General features: G+C 43.7%; 1 protein-coding gene across 2 annotated transcripts in view; it reads right to left on the bottom strand.

The window, feature by feature from the left end:
• Positions 1–12,519: 12,519 nt before the first annotated feature.
• Positions 12,520–17,200, bottom strand: part of CASP7 (caspase 7) — a 33,462-nt gene continuing 28,781 nt past the window's right edge. For both annotated transcript variants that reach the window (XM_090278633.1, XM_090278632.1), the window contains exon 7: positions 12,520–14,103. In XM_090278633.1, the coding sequence (XP_090134759.1) occupies positions 13,874–14,103 (230 nt within the window). In that variant the 3' untranslated portion in view covers positions 12,520–13,873. The remainder of the gene's footprint in view (positions 14,104–17,200) is intronic.

Here is a 17,200-nt window from a genome sequence, read left to right as displayed (position 1 = left end):
CACTTGACCTCAGACTTCTGGTCTCCAGAACCAGGAAACAATACCTTTCTGTTATTCCTCCCCACAGGTCCACAGGACTTTGTTATGGCAGCCCTAGCAAACCGATACACATGTAGAAAAGTTAGGTTACTGCAAAAAGATTCCACCCACACTGTAGCAAGGTACTGTCTGAGACTCTGTTCCACTCTAAGGGAGAGAATTAATAAAAATAGAAAATAAAAAAAGCAGGTGGCACAGTGCTCAATCCACTGTAAGCATTGGACGAAGATCATGTCTGTTTTTCCCTTTTGCACCCTGTGCAGGGTACAGGTGTTATTGGTTCCTTTATTTAGAAAACGCAGCTGAACTTCAGACATTCAGATATGATTTGTTTATCATTTACTTCCTGCACAGGACAGGTTGTTTAGGAGAAATGATTTCTTGGGATGCATTTCCTTGTATGCGTCTTTAGGTCAGCTTTTGACTACTCTTGAAATAGCCTTTAGTGTTTTCACATTTGGTCTTTAACCAAATTTACTCTAAGTAGTTCATAAAAATCTCATGTTGACCTCCACTTACGTGGGAGCTGGAATGCTACCAATAGCCTATCATCATAATCCAGAGACCTAACCAAAAAGCAGGAGAGAGAAATTTACTTTAACATTGTGTTTCTTTGGAAAGGATATCTATAAATTAGTAAGCCAAACAGATGGACTTTCCATCCATCCATCCATCAAGCCATGTGTCCATTCACCCAAATACTCACTCAGCCCACCTGGTCTAGGCTTTTTGGTCATATTTTTCTAGTAGTATTACAAAGCTCTTTGAGGAAGAAGTTTAATATATTCTATAGGCGCCGAGGAAAGTTATTTGTGTTGTAGATGCCACCTATAATATAAAAACTTGCAAACAACCAAAAATTGGTACAGACCCCAAATACTAGACTTGAAAAGCAAACATATCTATGAAATGGAAGCATTGTTACTATGACCATCTCGAGTGACCTGTAAACAACTTATCAGTGTAATAGCTGTTGCAAAAAAGCAATCAGTTGTTTGTTTGAAATCAAAGGAGCACCCTGGCTGGAGTGGCTCAGTTGTTTGGGCATCATCCTGCAAAACAAAGGGTCGCTGGTTCGATTCCCAGTCAGGGCACATGCCTGGGTTGTGGGTTCAGTTCCCCAGCAAGGCACATGTGGGAGGCAACCAGTTGATGTTTCTCTCTCACATCAATGTTTCTCTCCCTCCATTTTCCCCTCTCTTCCCCTCTCTGTAAAAAATAAATATTAAAAGAATTATCAAATGAGCTATTCCATGAGCTTGATAATTGTGCTTCTTGAAGGGAAGGGACTAGTCAAGGAACATGTATGAATGACCCATGGACGTGGACAACAGGGTGGGGATTGACTGGAAGCAGGGGCTGAGCTGGGCAAGGGAGATCAAAGGGGGGAAATTAGAACAACTATAATAGAACAACAACAAAAAATTTAATTAAAAAAAAAAAGAAAGTGCTCTTTAGCTGTATTTGTGTCTTAACCAAAACAAATCAAACAGTTACTATCACATGACGATACCTAACATTTATTGGGAATTTTCCTTTTACACATAATATCTCATTTAACCCCAACAATTCTGCAGGATAAAAATGAGGATGCCTTAATTTTAAAAGTAGAAAACTAAAATTTAGAGAGAAAAACCTGCTCAAAATCACACAGCTAATATGTGACCAACAGAAATCAAACTCTGATCTGTCTTGACTCCAAAACCGGCACATGCTCTTCTGTACCCTATGTAAGTGTTCATCAATTAAATCAAGGGCAGCATGTCGGTAATTTGCAAATGAGTTTGTGCATTAGCCCCCCTCTGATGGGAGGGGCTGAGCTCCCGCTAAGTTTGGAGACTCTCCAAGGTACCTTACGTAGTGATGATGCGGGTGTCAGGGCATTCTTTCCAAGTTTCACAGGAGTGTATAGAGGCCACAGGAGGCTCAGAAACCATCTGAGAGAGAACCTGGTACGAAGCAGCACAATGGGGCTGAAACCCACCAGATCCAGAACCAGAACACCTAGTTTATGCTTCTGGTCTGAGTCAGCTCACTGGGAGACCTTGGGTTTGTCGATTTCTCCCCTTGGGGGGGGGGGGGTGCAGGTAACCAGATAATCTCCAGGCATCTAAGAGGCCTCATCATCACCCACAGGTCTCGTAATAACACCGTCTTCAATGATTCTGCAGTTTACCTTTTACAAAGCATCTGCACAATGTTTCCTGTCTGCACAGAAAGCCTGTCAGGGAGGCAGGCCAGGTACGCTTCTCCCTGGGAAACCAGCTGATGAAAGGTTTGATATCTGATACGTTGCCACTGAAGGTAACCGCAGCTGAATCTCATTGGGAAACCCCGGAAGCCAGTTTACAACACCTGCCTTCCTTGCTCCATCCAGGGATGAGGGCTGGGGTGTTTATAGACAAATGCCTGTCAATCATCATGGGGACCTCAATTCCTGGCACTTCTGGCTTCTCATGCATGTAGCACAGTGGGCTCAGAAGGCCAGAGGGACCCAGAGGGATGTGTGGGTATTGGCCCTTGGGAGTAGGCCCCTGCACTAAAGTGCTTAGCGTGAGAGGGGCTGGGTGGCTGCCACTAGCATCTCCGATAGTCTCCTTTGGGAAAATGCCCTTGTCACTGCAAATAGGTCTGTGAATTATAGTTTTTTTAGCTGGGCACATTGCTATTTTCATCTCCATCAGGGTTTTGAGGATAAGGAAGTAGAGACATATGGTAAACTAACTAATGACGCCCCCACCCCCTGGGATCTGTGAATATGTTACCTACCTCAGGTGGCAAAAGGGACTCTGCAAATGTGAGTAAATTCAGGACATTGAGTGGGCTTATCCGGGTGGACCTGATATAATCACAAGGGTCCTTATAAGAGGGAAGACAGAAGATGCTATGCTGTTGGCTTTGAGGATGGAGGAAGGGGCCAAAGACCAAGGAGTATGGGCATCCTCTAGACACTGGAAAAGGCAAGGAAATAGATTTCCTCTGAAGCCTTGACTTTATATTTCTGACCTTCAGAACTTAAGAGAGTAAGTTAGTATTAAGCAACTAAATTTGTGGTAATTTGTTACAGTAGCAATAAGAAAATCGTACAGAGAGAACGGATATTGGATGCACTAACGTAAGGGTCTACCACAGATGTCTAGTGGGTAACTCAGACTACTTGTGCCAAACAGAAATCTTGATTTCCACCATTTTCACCCCTCCCCCAAACCTCTCCTGAGTCTCAAGAAACAGAACAATTTCATCTACCTGCTTAGGCCATAAACCTAGAAGTCACCCTCAATTTCTCGCCCTTTCTCACATCCCCACTTCAAACCTGTCAGCAAATCTGCTGGCTCTACTTTGAAGATAAAGCCCATGTCTACGACCTCCACAGCCACTCCAGCCTGTCTTCATCTCACCTAAGCCACTATTGCCATAGCTTCTCGCCTGGGCTCCCTACTGCTTCTACTCTTTTTCTCTTAAATCCACTCTCTAGAGCCTCTTTTCTAATAGCTGACTGGATCCTATCACTTCTCTGCTCAAATCCCTCTACTGTCTTCCCATTGCATGAGAATGAAATCCAAGGTGCTCGCTGTGAAAGCCCTATGTGATCTGGCTTTGCCTGCCTTTTCCCCTTATGTCCAATCATTATGCTCTACAGCACTGGCTTTCTTGAAGTTTCTCAGACATGCCCAGGTGGTAGCTGCCTCAGGCCCTTTGCACTTGCTACTTGCTCTGCATAGAACCCTTCTTCTTCACATATTCACATGGCCCACTCCCTCACTCTACTCAGATGTGGTCTTAGAGAGGTAATTTCTTTCCCTTCCCATCTATTCTCCCTACCTTAACCTGACCCTCCTTACCATTCCTGAGCTACTTACCCTGCTTTATCTTTCTTCATAACACTCCTCACTATATGAAATTATGTCCACTATTTGTCTTCTCCACTAAATATAAATTCGATGAGGACTGAGACTGTTTTATTACCTGCTCTGTTCATATATATGGTTATTTTCTTTGAGGTGTCTATCACAGGTAGTCAAAGACCAGTGGCAGCTTCCACGTAGGTGTGGTGTACTCAGAACACTAATTAGTGCATTTTTACATAACCACCCACATCTTCTGTATCTTTATGCCTGAAAGAGAAACTGGTCTTCAGCTCCCACAAGTCCTGTCATAACTAAGAAGAGAAATTGCGAACCAACTGTGATTTTACTGAAAGTACAAATCCTCCAGCACAGCCCTTTTCAATCACAAACAGATCTTTCACCCTCTCGAAAGAGGGTGTGTGGTTATTCACCACTAGTTTATTAATGAGAGAAATTTCTTGCCTGGCATTCTGACCTAATCCATAGCGTCTAGCCCACATTCAAATCTCCTGTTTTAAAAATAGCCATACTCCTTTGCCCTTATAGTACTTTAAACTGTTTTAAAATTTAAGTATTTGAAGCAGACGGAATTTATCTATCTTTACAAAGTCTCCTCTCTTGTTTTTATTTACTTACTGATTTTCCTCCTCTCCTTCTTACGCCAGTCTTACTAAAGAGTATATCCAAAGTTTCTACACTGTTCAACCCACTCCTTCTCAGGTATATTCTACTGATAGATTGTGCTTGGCTGCAAACTGAATGACACAAAGGTTTAACAACACTGATTTCTGGTCCCACCCTCAGAGAGCCTGACTCCGTCGGTCTGGGCTGTTGTCTGGGTACGAGGACTGGACTAGATCTCCAGGTGATTCTAGATGTAGCCACGGTTGACAACCATCCCATCTAGTCCCTCTCATTAGGCTCTCTAGAATAAATAAACTCTCCAGACACCTTGGAATCCACCATACATTTCCTTAGATTCACAAAGAACTGGCTTTTGCTTGATGACTCAGTGTTCCTAACAACACCCACCCAAGGAAACTTGATTTGACTTTACAGTTCCTTAGAGTTTGCAAAGCCCTTTCCACACACTATTTCTGGCTCCTCCCAGCATCCCGGTGAGGTGGGCCTTCAGGGCCGAGAGGAGGTGGTGGAGCTGGAGCAGCTGTCTGCAGACTCAGGGCTGCGGTGGCGGACCGAGCAAAACAAGCCAACAAAACAAAACAAAACAAAGCAATAAAAAACAAACAAAAACTCACCCAAAACTACTCAGCTAAACTGAGCAATATTGGGGACATTCTTACATTGAGAAAATTGTTCTTTCTGAAATTCCTATCTGGGCACCTTTTCTTATGGGAGGTATCTACACCCCACGCCCTCTCCTCTGTTGAAGCTCAGGCTCCCGGTTCCGCCATTCTCTGGCTTTCCTCTATCCTCCAGCAGCTCGACAGCCCCAGGTCCTGCCCACCTTTTCCTCCCCTTTACGTGAGTAGCCACAATTCTCAGAAAGAGCCTCTTCTGTGTATTAGAATCTTCTTGCATTTCCTTTCCTCCCTGTTCCTAATCTCCTTTTCGTGCTCAAAAGGATTAATCACATCACGCTGGTTTCAAAAGCACCAACACTTCTTCACTCCTTTCTGTGTGCTAGGCATTGTGTGAAGTGCTTTGCTCTCATGATTTCATTTACTCTTCGCCAGACCCTCGGAGGAGAAACTGTCCTTGGTACCTACCTGGGACTCTTTCCATGTTAAGGTGGAGAAACAGAGGTTTCAAGAGCTTGAGACATTTCTCAAGATCATACAGCTTGGAAGTGCCAAAGCTGGGATGTGAATAGGGCTGTCTGACGAGAGCCTTTGACCCCAACTGGTGTGCTAGGAAAACTGGATGGGGCTGAGAGCCTGGGGCCATGCTACTCAAACTCCCCAGGTGCTCACGTTAGTTTTATGAAGATCCTGGGATTTGGAACAACCATTGGACAAACCTCTTCCATGCCATGTGGGAGGCCTGGAATATTAAGAGTGTTGACAATATAACAATTCATGAGATGCATATATATTTCTGGAAACCTTATTTTTAACCCTGAAAAAAAAATGTGTCACCTACAGGCTCTTGAACAAAGACTTCAGCAGCCGCTGCCAGCCAAGTAACTACTAAATCAACCCAGGGACAATGTTCTTTAAACACTTTTACTGAGGCTAAGGGGCAAATAGTGTATGCTGACTTTGGGTTACCAGCCACAGATATAATGTGTCAAAGAGGCTTTTTCTCCCCCAAGTGTTCCATGTCTTTTTATGGATAAGCAACCCTGTGCTTTAGCAGTCTGTAAATATTTGTGCAATTAATGTTCACTGGCAAATGTCTCAAGAGGAAAGCAGGTTTCTAATGCCAAGCAAAATTGCAATTAGTAACACAAAAGAAAAAGATTTTGTTTCTTTCATCTCAGTGCTTCAGAACTGTCAGCACTTAATACAGCTGGAAACTTCAGAAAAGATAATTTGCAAAAGCCAATGCTCCTAAGCTTCACATTCACTTGAGAATTATTTTTTTCCTTCCCTGCTTGGCAGTAATCTAGTTAATATTAATTATAAAAAGTGTAGAGAAAAGTTTTTGTAAAAATGTCAGTAATGTCATTAAAGGAAGCATTTTGCATTGTGGTACCTACAAGGTATTGGAGGAAGGGAAAACATGAGTGGCTCTTCTTGCCTAGAAATGATCGCCTAAGTGATTGGAGAGGAAAAGGAAAGAGGTGTGCGCGCTGACACCAGCTGGAGTAGCCAGTGGACTCGCAGCCATTCATAGTAGACTGTTTGCCAGTCCCCTCCTCCCTCGCAATTCATGGGCTTCCTCAAAAGTTGCCCTGGGCTTGAAGTTACTGTTCAGCCTGTGAAAGTTCCTGGGCAAGAGTTCTCTAGTTGGGAGCACATTTGTGCCTTGAATCCTTTGCCATTCAAACTGGAGGTAGGAGAGCTAGTTGAATATTATGGACTGAATGTGTCCCCTCTAAAATTTATATGTTGAGGCTCAGAGGAATGGCGCTGCCAGATGAGGATTAGACTTCCAGTCAAGATGGAGGCATAGGTAAACACACCTCACCTCCTTGCAAAAGTATGGCAAAAATTACAACTAGACTACAAAAGAAATATCACCCAGAGATGTCAGAAAATCAAGCTGTATGGAAGTCCAAAAACCAAGGACTTAAAGAAGCCACATTCATCCAGACAGGTTTGCTTTTCTACAATAGTCCATGCTACTAAGACAGGAAGTCAAAGCAGCTCTGTCTAATACACAGAAACAAACACAGGGAGGCTGCCAAAATGAGGAGACAAAGAAATTTGGCCCAAATGAAAGAACAGAACAAAACTACAAAAAAAGAACTAAACAAAAAGGAGATAAGCAACCTATCAGAGGCAAAGTTCAAAACACTGGTTATCAGGATACGCAAGGAATTCATTGGGTACTTCAACAGCATAAAAAGACCCCAGCAGAAATGAAGGTTACATTAACTAAAATAAAGAAAAATCTACAGGGAACCATCAGTGGACAGGATGAAGCTGAGAATCAAGTCAATGACTGGAATACAAGGAAGAAAAAAACATTCAATCAAAACAGCAAGAAGAAAAAAGAATTCAAAAAAACAAGGATAAGCTAAGGAGCCTCTGGGACAACTTTAAATGTGCCCATGTCCAAATCATAGGTATGCCAGAAGGAGAAGATGAAGAGCAAGAAATTGAAGGCTTATTTGAGAAAATAATGAAAGAAAACTTCTCTAATTTAGTGAAGGAAATAAACATGCAAGTCCAGAAAACACAAAGAGTCCCAAACAAGATGGACCCAAGGAGGACCACACCAAGACACATCATAATTAAAATGCTAAAGGTTAAATATAAAGAGAGAATCTTAAAAGAAGCAAGAGAAAAGCAGATAGTTATAATTACCTACAAAGGAGTTCCCATAAGATTGTCAACTGATTTCTCAAAAGAAACTTTGCAGGCTAGAAGGAAGTGGCAAGAAGTATTGAAAATTATGAAAAGCAATCTTGGTGTCCTACCACCAAGATTACTCTATCCAGCAAAGCTATAATTTATAATGGAAGGGCAGATAAAGTTCTTCCCAGACAAGGTAAAGCAAAAGGAGTTCATCATCACCAAGCCATTGTTATATGAAATGTTAAAGGGACTTATACAAGAAAAAGAAGATGAGCAAAACTATGAACATTAAATGGCAATAAATTCCCAATTATCAATAACTGAATCTAAAAAAACAAATTAAGCAAACAAGCAGAACAGAAACAGAATCATAGATATGGAGACCATTTGGAGGGTTATCAGCTGGGAGGGGGAAGGGTGAGAATGGGGAAAAGGTGCAGGGATTAAGAAGGAAAAAATTGTAAGTACAAAATAGACAGGGGAAGTTAAGAACAGTATAGGAAATGGAGTAGCCAAAGAACTTACATGCATGACACATGGACATGAACTAAGTGGGACAGGGGGAATTGCTGGAGGGAATGGGGGTACCAGGTAGAGGGGGTCAAAGGGAGAAAATTGGGATAACTGTAATAGCATAATCAATGAAATATGTTAAAAAAAATAAAATTTGTATGTTGAAACCTAACCCCCAATGTGACAGTATTTGTAAGTGGGGCCTTTGGGAGATGATTAGGCCATGAGGGTATAACCCTCATGAATAGGATTAGTGACCCTATAAAAGAGACCCCAGAGAGCTCCCTCGCCCCTTCTGCCATGACAGGATATAGCCATGAGGTGAAGTCTATGAACCAGAAAGAAGACTCTCACTGGACATGGAATCTGCCCAATGGCTTGATCTTGAACTTCCCAGCCTCCAGAGCTGTGAGAAATAAATGTTTGTTGTTTCAGCCACGCAGTCCATGGTAATTTGCTATATAGCAGCCCAAACTGATTAAGACACAGGGACTGTGAGTAGCCAATGCATTGCTGACCCTTTGGTGGTCTTTTCCAGATGTTTAATCCGTGCTTTGCTGCCACTCATGCTGATCTGCAAGGGAGGATCTGGTATCAGTATAAAGCAAGTTGTCCTAGGATCATTTACATCAGAACCATCAGGCAGGTTTGTTAAATGTTCAGATTCCTGGTCTCTACTATAGAAATACTGAGTTACAATGGAGGTGAAATGGGGCAAAGGAATCTACTTCATAAACAGATCCTCCAGGATTCTCAGGCACCCTAAAGCTTGAGAACTACTAGGGTAAAGGAACCATCTACCTGTTCACCTTCATTCCCCCTCCTCTGTTGCCTCTTCTCAGCCTTGTTGGGAGGCTGAAAGAGAAGAAGATTAGAAATTTCCTCTGGAAACCCCTTTCTGAATCCACAAGCAAAAGGCTACCCCCTCACCTCACCTGTATTCTAGAGTAATGCACACCGTTACAGTCATTGCTTTACTGGAGTGATGTGTTTACCTCCTCTGGGGAAAGCATCATTTCTTGGTCACTGTTTTAGTCCCACCCCTAACACAGCACCTGGCAATTAGTAGGGCTCTTTAAATGTTTGCTGCATACATCAATCTTTGGTGTAATCCCCACACTTCTGAGAGACCTCACTTTTAAAGGTATAGACTAGAAGATGTGATCAAGAAAACAGTCTTGGAAGCAGAAAGAGTGGAGTGTCTTCTATCATTGCCCTTTCCATAGGCTTCCTGTCATCTTATGGTCATCATCATAACCATCCCTGTCATCATCTTTGATATAACATTCTGAGTGGTTTGTGTTAGGCATGGTGCTAAGCACTTCACATACACTATACCATTTAACATTCACAACATTACTAACATCATGTGTTGACAGGGAAACGGAAGGATTACCTGAGGGGACAGGTCTTAAATAGTCAAACCATGGGCTAAGATTGGAACTCAGGGAGACTCAGACCAATTTCTAAGCACTAATGGCTAAAACACCTGTGCTACCCCCAGATTCTGAGATGAAAGTTTGAGGCTGTGCCCACTGAGATGTGCCCTGCACAACTTAATACAGACCAGGCCTATCAGCCTGTTTACACTTACTTCTCACTCCCAAATCCTTCCCGAACCTCAGGCCATCCACCATCAAAGCTCGAAAAATGCTCAGCTTTGTGTATCTGCATCCCCGTGTGCCTTCCAAATTTAAATCCTTTGGTGTAGAATTGGCTTTAAATACTTAAAACACATCTATTAGGAAACTGTAGTACCATAAATATTTATAGTACCATATAAACCAAAAGTCCCACTCCAGCTAACTCATCGTGTTGGGCTTTTGTGTCTTCAAACGTTGATCACATCCTTTCAGAGGGCTATTCATGGCGAACCATCAAGCTGACGGAGCTTCCGTGGCTGCATCAGGACCGTGGTGGTGGCTGGGGCCTTCCAGATGTGTTCTTGGCGTGTGTGTATGTGTTAATGATTTATAAATCAAAGAGAACGACTTGCCATCTGATCTAAAACAAAGCCCCGAGGTCTATCAACAATGTGATCTGTGGCCCGGGGGCACACTGGCAGGGAGAGAGAATAATTCTCTCGGTGTCCACAGGGCCCCAAGGACGGGGTGGGAAGAGACAAACGCTGTGGCTTCGATGCACAACAGCTCTGACCGCCAACAAAAACATGCAAGAATGGTTCCCGTAATCCTGTTGTTTATGAAGACCTTTTAAAGGCTGCAACTCGCATTTGCAGATACTTCGAGCACATAAACAATCCTATTACATCACTCAGCAGAAGGCTCGTTTATTATAAATTGGAGACAGGCATAGAAAATATACCATGTAAATTACAGGAGGGTTTGCCGAAGGTTAAGAGATGCTGGAAAACGTCTCTTCCGTGAAAGCCCCCAAACATATGCTTTTTCACTAATTCTTTTTAGGCATATAGTCGATCAGCTCCATGTTCAGTGCCCACGGGAAGCAAAAATGTGTAAACAAGCGGTCTTTCTCTCAAAACTGATCTTTAAACTACAATGCACAGATGGATCCCCTGGGGATCTGGTTGAGAGGCAGATTCTGGTTGAGTAGGCCTGGGGCAGGGCCAAACCCCCAGGGGATGCTCATGTCACTGCATACACCCTGGGTGTTGAAGATGTTGAAGTATTTACAGGGCAAACAAGAACCCTTTGATCTTCCATCTGCATATCTTTGAAGAACCAATAAGGATCATATTCCTTCAGAAATTAGTGATACCTGGGCACCTGCTCTGTCTCCCCACTTAATGACACAGATGAATTGCTGCTTTCAGCTGATGGCCACTACAGCAGCTCGCCTGGCCAGAGGTTTCCTGGAAAAGGGCCTGAAAGCTGAAAAGCTAGATGCAAGGGTGTGCTCCTAGGAAGTCAAGAGGCGATCCTTGGTAGCCAGCACAGCTGGACAAAGACTTCAGGTGACACACAGCAGGACTGGACAAAAGGTAGGATTTGTGAACCGGTGTCTGTGAGCTGCAGTGGACATCATTTCCTTTCTCGCACTAAGGCCTTGGCATTTTTTTGAGGTTGTAAACCATGAGAAAACACCTAACCTTAGTTAGCACTTCATTTTGAGAACTATTTTGGGCAATTTATAAGCATAATGGGCTTATGATGGTTTATGGAGACTTGCTCAGAGAAGAAACTCAGGACAGGGCCGAAAGCTGACACTGAAGTAAGTTAGTGGCACCATGAGAAAAAATGAGAAACCCACATTTGAGCCAATGATGTCATCGCAGACCTGCATTGTCTTCTATGACAAGGGCGCTCTGTCTACTACTCTTGCAAGGGGGAGCTTGGGTCCTAAATAATAATGGCAACTAGCAATGTGCATTTGCCAGGATGGAGTGCTCCTTTAGGATAACTTGTCATCCCAATTTCAGATAATAAAAAGATCAGAATGTTTTAACACCTGTCTTGGAATAGGATTTGCAGTCTTGATAAACAAATGTCTGCCCGATGAAGTTGTCAAGAACAAAGGCTCTTTCTTAATAATGACTTATATCTCTGATCTAAGGGGCATGAGGTAATGTTCATTATTTATGGACTGAATAACTATAACTGCTCAGAGAATTTTAAAAAATTAATTAAAAACATCATGAGATCATCTCTCTCTCTTTAATAAAGCTTCCAAGGCAAATAACTAGTGCTATAATTTTTACTTCAAATTACAATGTATGTAGGCATATTTATTTTTATAATAAGGACTTTTAGTAGGACAGTCTATTTCCCAAAGAACAGCCTGTGAATTGTAGGGAAAGTAGGCTAGATGCTTGTTGATTCTTGATTCCTGATCTCCACTTAAATTTTGAATATTTGGTATATTTTAGATGGCAGGAAACCAGGGACAAATCTAATAAACTGACCCTAAATTAGTTTTCTTATTGAAAGAAGACAGTTTTACACCATGCGATTTGCTGCCAAATTAATAAATGGCAGTCCATTACAAACAGTTTTATAAGTTGATTAACCCTTTCTGTGAAGAGTTTCAGTGTTTCCTAAGTGATTGCTTATTATTTTATTAGTGTTTTAGCTTCAGAAGAAATGCGAGTTATATTTTGTGTTGAGGTCAAGTTAATAAGGGCAATTCTTTTCCTGTTTTCTCATTTCCCCACTGCCACAAAAACACAACACTTCAAAAGGAAAGGAAACCGAGCAGGTTAGAAATTAAGCAACCATGTTTTAATCAATAAATAAGAACGTTTGTAAACCAGTTATTAGGCAGAATAATTTAACAAGAATTCAAAAGATAACAGCACCTTGAAAACAAAGTGCAAAAATCTTTGCCATAAATTTCCCCCCACTTAAGAGAATTAGAGGTAACAAAAAAATGACTCAGAATAAGACTTGGGATAATCTAAAAAGTTTCAGGTATCTATTAAAGCTAAAACAGATTATCTTTCACATACCGGACAATATGTAGATTATCTGACAACCGAACGAATAAATGATTGAATGGCAGACTCGCTGAACGTCAGGGCATATAAGTAACTCTGTTCACATTATGAGCACTCTTATATCCCCTTCTTTTTCCTTCCCTGCCCCATTCACTCTCCCTTGCTCTGCAGGGAAATACACTTCCCAGGGCCCTTGTCAGCTGGCTTCCAGGTGGGGCTGGAAGGGCAGGTGCTGGAGGAAGACTCCAGCGCAGAAGAACAGGTGAAGAGAGAGGGTATTTCTCACGTATGACTCATCTGGAGTGGCCCCTCTCCGGCAGCGGCTTTGTCCTGCCGTGGCACCGTCTCCCATAGCTCCTCTCCTCGGTGGTCCTACCTCCCAACAGGCAGTACTCAGCGTGGTTCCAGCTCCCGTAAATGACAACAGTTTCTGGACTCAGGGAAACACACTACCTCACAGCTCTAGGTGGTTAACAGCTTCCTTTTATCTGGCTTCTGTTTTAACATCTTTGTAAGTCAATTTCTTCTATTCAATTCTCTCTATTGCAACACCTAGAATGGCTTCTGTTTTCCTGGCTGGATCCTGATCCATACATAACAGAATCATTAAATGATTTCCCCCTGTAACTTATCTGGGAATCTCTGCATGAGGACCTGCCCTAAGTTGCTGAAAAATCCCTCAGACCACGCTCTATACCCACCTTCTGCCTTACAGGGGAGTGAGTGTCTCTTTGGCTGTGCTTTGTCAAGCACTGGGACTTTTTTTTTTGCCAGGGATAAACATGACTCTGACTGTCCACCAATGTTACCTCCAGTCACAGTGGACACAGCCAGGAGGCACCTGCAGAGGTCATTTTTGTTGTATGTGTCACATGTGACAACAGGAGGAAAAAGACAGACAAAAAATAATCTTGAGAAAATTACAAAGCCATCAAATAGATAACATTGTGAACATTCAAAGACCATAAGACAGCACCAGGAAGTTTCTTTCCTGTTGAATCGACAAATTTTCCTGAAATAAAAATCCTTCAGAATTTATAGATATTTCAAGAGCGTCAAACAAAACAAACAAACAAAAAAAAAATTCAACAAATAATCCGTTGCTTTTCAGACAAATCGCAGCCCTGGAATGGTTATTTCGAGAAGTAGAGTTCCTTGGTGAGCATGGAGACCACACATGGGATCTGCTTCTTCTCGTGGAAGCGGGGGTCGTCACTCTGAGACTCAAAGTTCCTGGCCACCTTGTAGTTCACTCGGGTGAGGATCTTCAAGATGTCCAGGCTCTTGCCGTGCTCGTTCAGGGTGGCGCAGAGGGCCTGCACAAACCACGAGCCACTTCCTGGGTTCCTCCACGAGTAGTAGCCTTCAGAGAGAGAGGAAGACGATCAGATCGGCGGGCCGCGGCCCCACTCACCACTGAGAGCGGCTCTCGGTGTCTGGGGCCTTCACACAAGCTTTCTATAGTTATTTCCCTCTACTCTGCATGCAGGTCTCTTAGGAGAGGTATGCTGGTGTGCTGAGAGAGCAACCATCTTAGGTGTAGAGGGCTGTGTGAGGACGCTCAACAAACAGGGTGGTGGCCCAGCACAGGTAAGTGTCAGAGACATGCCCAACAGGGAGCCTTCCAAAGGAAAGGCCAGCGAACCGTTCCATAACTGGAACGCCTCATCACCCTCAGGGGTGAGTGCTACTTTCTAATCCGAGCAGGGGACCTCAGGGAATTTTGAGATGCGTTCCTGCTGATGAGGGGGAACTGCAGGCTGGTTCTTGCTGAGGAACTCTGGGGGTGAGAGGTGGCTGAATGGCCAGCTGTCATAGGGGCCGGGCCAGGAGTGCCTGCTGCCTTGAGCGGGCTGGCCTGTGGGGCGTGGGTGTGTTTTGCGGGGGCCACACGTGGTCCGTGGCAGAGGAAGCTGGCTGTTGGTTTGCCCTGGGTCCTGTCCAACAGGGTCTCTTGAAGGGGCAAGGAGACCTCAGCAGGAAGAAGCTAGCCACATGCCCAGGAGGACGGCCAGGAGTTGAGGAAAGAATCACAATGCAGAACCAAGAACAGAGAAGCAAATCCAAGCGACAAGGAGAAGCAGGTCCAGGGGACCCGGGGACTCATGAAAATGCCCAGGAGGAAAGCATCTCCCTGGTCCAGAGCACAGGAAGCCAGGCGACCATGGGATCTGGGACTTACCCTTAATTCACCGCCCTCCCTCTTTGCCTCCCTCCCATCTTTGACCTCAGGAGACTTTAACAAGGGATTTGACACATGAAGGAAGAGGAGAGAAAGCTGGATGGTCAAGGTCCTTCAGCCCCTCAGCCAGGCAGCAGGGCTGATGTGGAATTGGGAGAAATTTAAAGCCACGTCAGGTTCAGCATTTTAATTCTTTTCTCAGCCTGCGCACACTGGTTATAGTGTGGTGGCAGCCTCGGACTGCAATACTGCCGAACAGCTTAGCACCAGCGCAGTGCTATGGACCTGCTGGAGTTTTTTTCATTCGGGAGCAAGAGAAGATTCCAGCGCCTCCATACCCCAATTTAAAAGGACAGCGCAAAACAGAAGCTGTGTTTGGTTTATGTGATGAGCTAGCTGTGCTTCTTCCTGCCAACTGGTCACATCGGTTTGATGAGAACTGGATCATCATCATTATCATTTATAATAATCAGTTATTGAATAAATGTACAATCAACAGCAATAACCGATCTGTATAATGTGACTGAGGTGCATTCAGAATTTTTTCCTGCAGTACAGAGGGCAACTACCAACAAGCGGACTTGAGCGCCACAGCGTTAGCGGCATGGCAACGCATTTCGTTTGTGGGGGGTGTCACCTATGTTCTCTCATTCAATACAGGCACCTGCTGAGGCTGGACATATGCTGCCATCTCCGTTGCCCCCAGTTCTGGATCCCCTAACCCCTGTCCTATATGGTCTCTGGGACAACTATTGTATTAACACAAATCTCACCTTGTGACTTTCCTACCTAAAGTAGTTCTCTTGCACCCCATATCATGGTGAAGTTCAGGCTGCTTAGCACAGCACACAGGGCCTACCACAATGGGGCTCCCTGTCTGCCTGTCCAGGTTTGAAATCCCCCTCTTTCTCTGTCTCTCTCTGTGTCTCTCTCTGTGTCTCTCTCTCTGTCTCTCTCTGTCTCTCTCTCTCTCTCTCTCTCTGTCTCTCTGTCTCTCTCTCTCTGTCTCTCTCTCTCTCTCTCTCTCTGTCTGCCATGTGAGGACACAGTGAGGAGGCAGCTGTCTACAAGCCAGAAAGAGAGCCCTCATCACAAACTGAATTGGCCATCCTCCAGAACTGTGAGAAATAAACCTCTGTTAGTGGGCCTGGGCTCACTAACACAACCTGAGCTGCAGTCTTAGGAGTTCACGCACTCTTTCCAGTAAGCCATCTAGCCATCTTTCTCTTCCCTCTGCCTGGTTTTCTAAGACTTAGTTATGATGGCCTTTTTAAAAAAATTTATTTAGGGAAGCCTCTCTTACTTGTCTCCTGAGGGTTCACCCTTCTTCCTTGACTTTCCCCAGATCCTGCTCAGAGCACCTAGAACCCAGTCACTGAGTCTGCTCAGAGACAAATGCCCCCCTCACACCACCTCCTTCTCAAGAGCAGGAAGACCAAACTATTTTCTTAAACTTTAAAACTTGTGAAGTTGTCATTCTCACAAAATCTGATCTGTAGATCCTGCCAGAGTTGGCTTTCCAAACACTGAATGATTTACTGTAACTAATACTTTCGTATCGAACTCTTTACAGACTACAGTACAACTGGGAGAATTCTGACTTAGTGATGGTTTTTACCTGAAACGAAGGAAAGCTTTTCACTGAGCTGATTCAGGCAAACATAGAGCGTGTTATCTCATTACTGGCATTTTCTGGTGTCTGTTTATAGCTTCTGGTATAAAGGAATCCTGGTCTGAGCTATATAGCTTTATCCTGAAATCTCTGTGTGACCTTGAGCACATCACTTAAGCTCACCGAAGCTCATTTTTTTTTCATCTATAAAATCAGGACAGCAATAACAACTTTCCTAACTACCTACACAGTTATTATAAAACTATGTGGTAAAAGTCATGAAAATCACTTGTAAATTTAAAGTGCTATAGCAATATTTCCTCTTACACTTACCTGGTAACAGTAGTAATAAATGAGAAATTCTGCTTTCTTGGAGAGAAAAGTGAATAGACCCCTGAGGTGTGCGGAATAATGGTCCCAGGGGTGTCTGTGCCCTCACCTGGGAACCTGGGACTGTGTTACCTGACATGGCGAAAAGGACTGTGCCAATGTGATGACGGTTAAGGAAATGAATGGGAGATTATCCTGCACTATCCACGTGGGTCTGATCTAATCACAGGAGTCATTACAGGAGGGCAGCCTTTCCCAGCTGTGGTCAGAGTGTGACATGAGGACAGAAGAAGGATCAGAGGGATGTGAGGTTGCTGATGCTGGAGCTGGACGGAG

The sequence above is a fragment of the Furipterus horrens genome, unplaced genomic scaffold, assembly GCF_987537825.1.
Source record: "Furipterus horrens unplaced genomic scaffold, mFurHor1.1.pri manual_scaffold_5, whole genome shotgun sequence".
Lineage (NCBI taxonomy): Eukaryota > Metazoa > Chordata > Mammalia > Chiroptera > Furipteridae > Furipterus > Furipterus horrens.
This window is presented reverse-complemented; position numbering and strand designations above follow the sequence as displayed.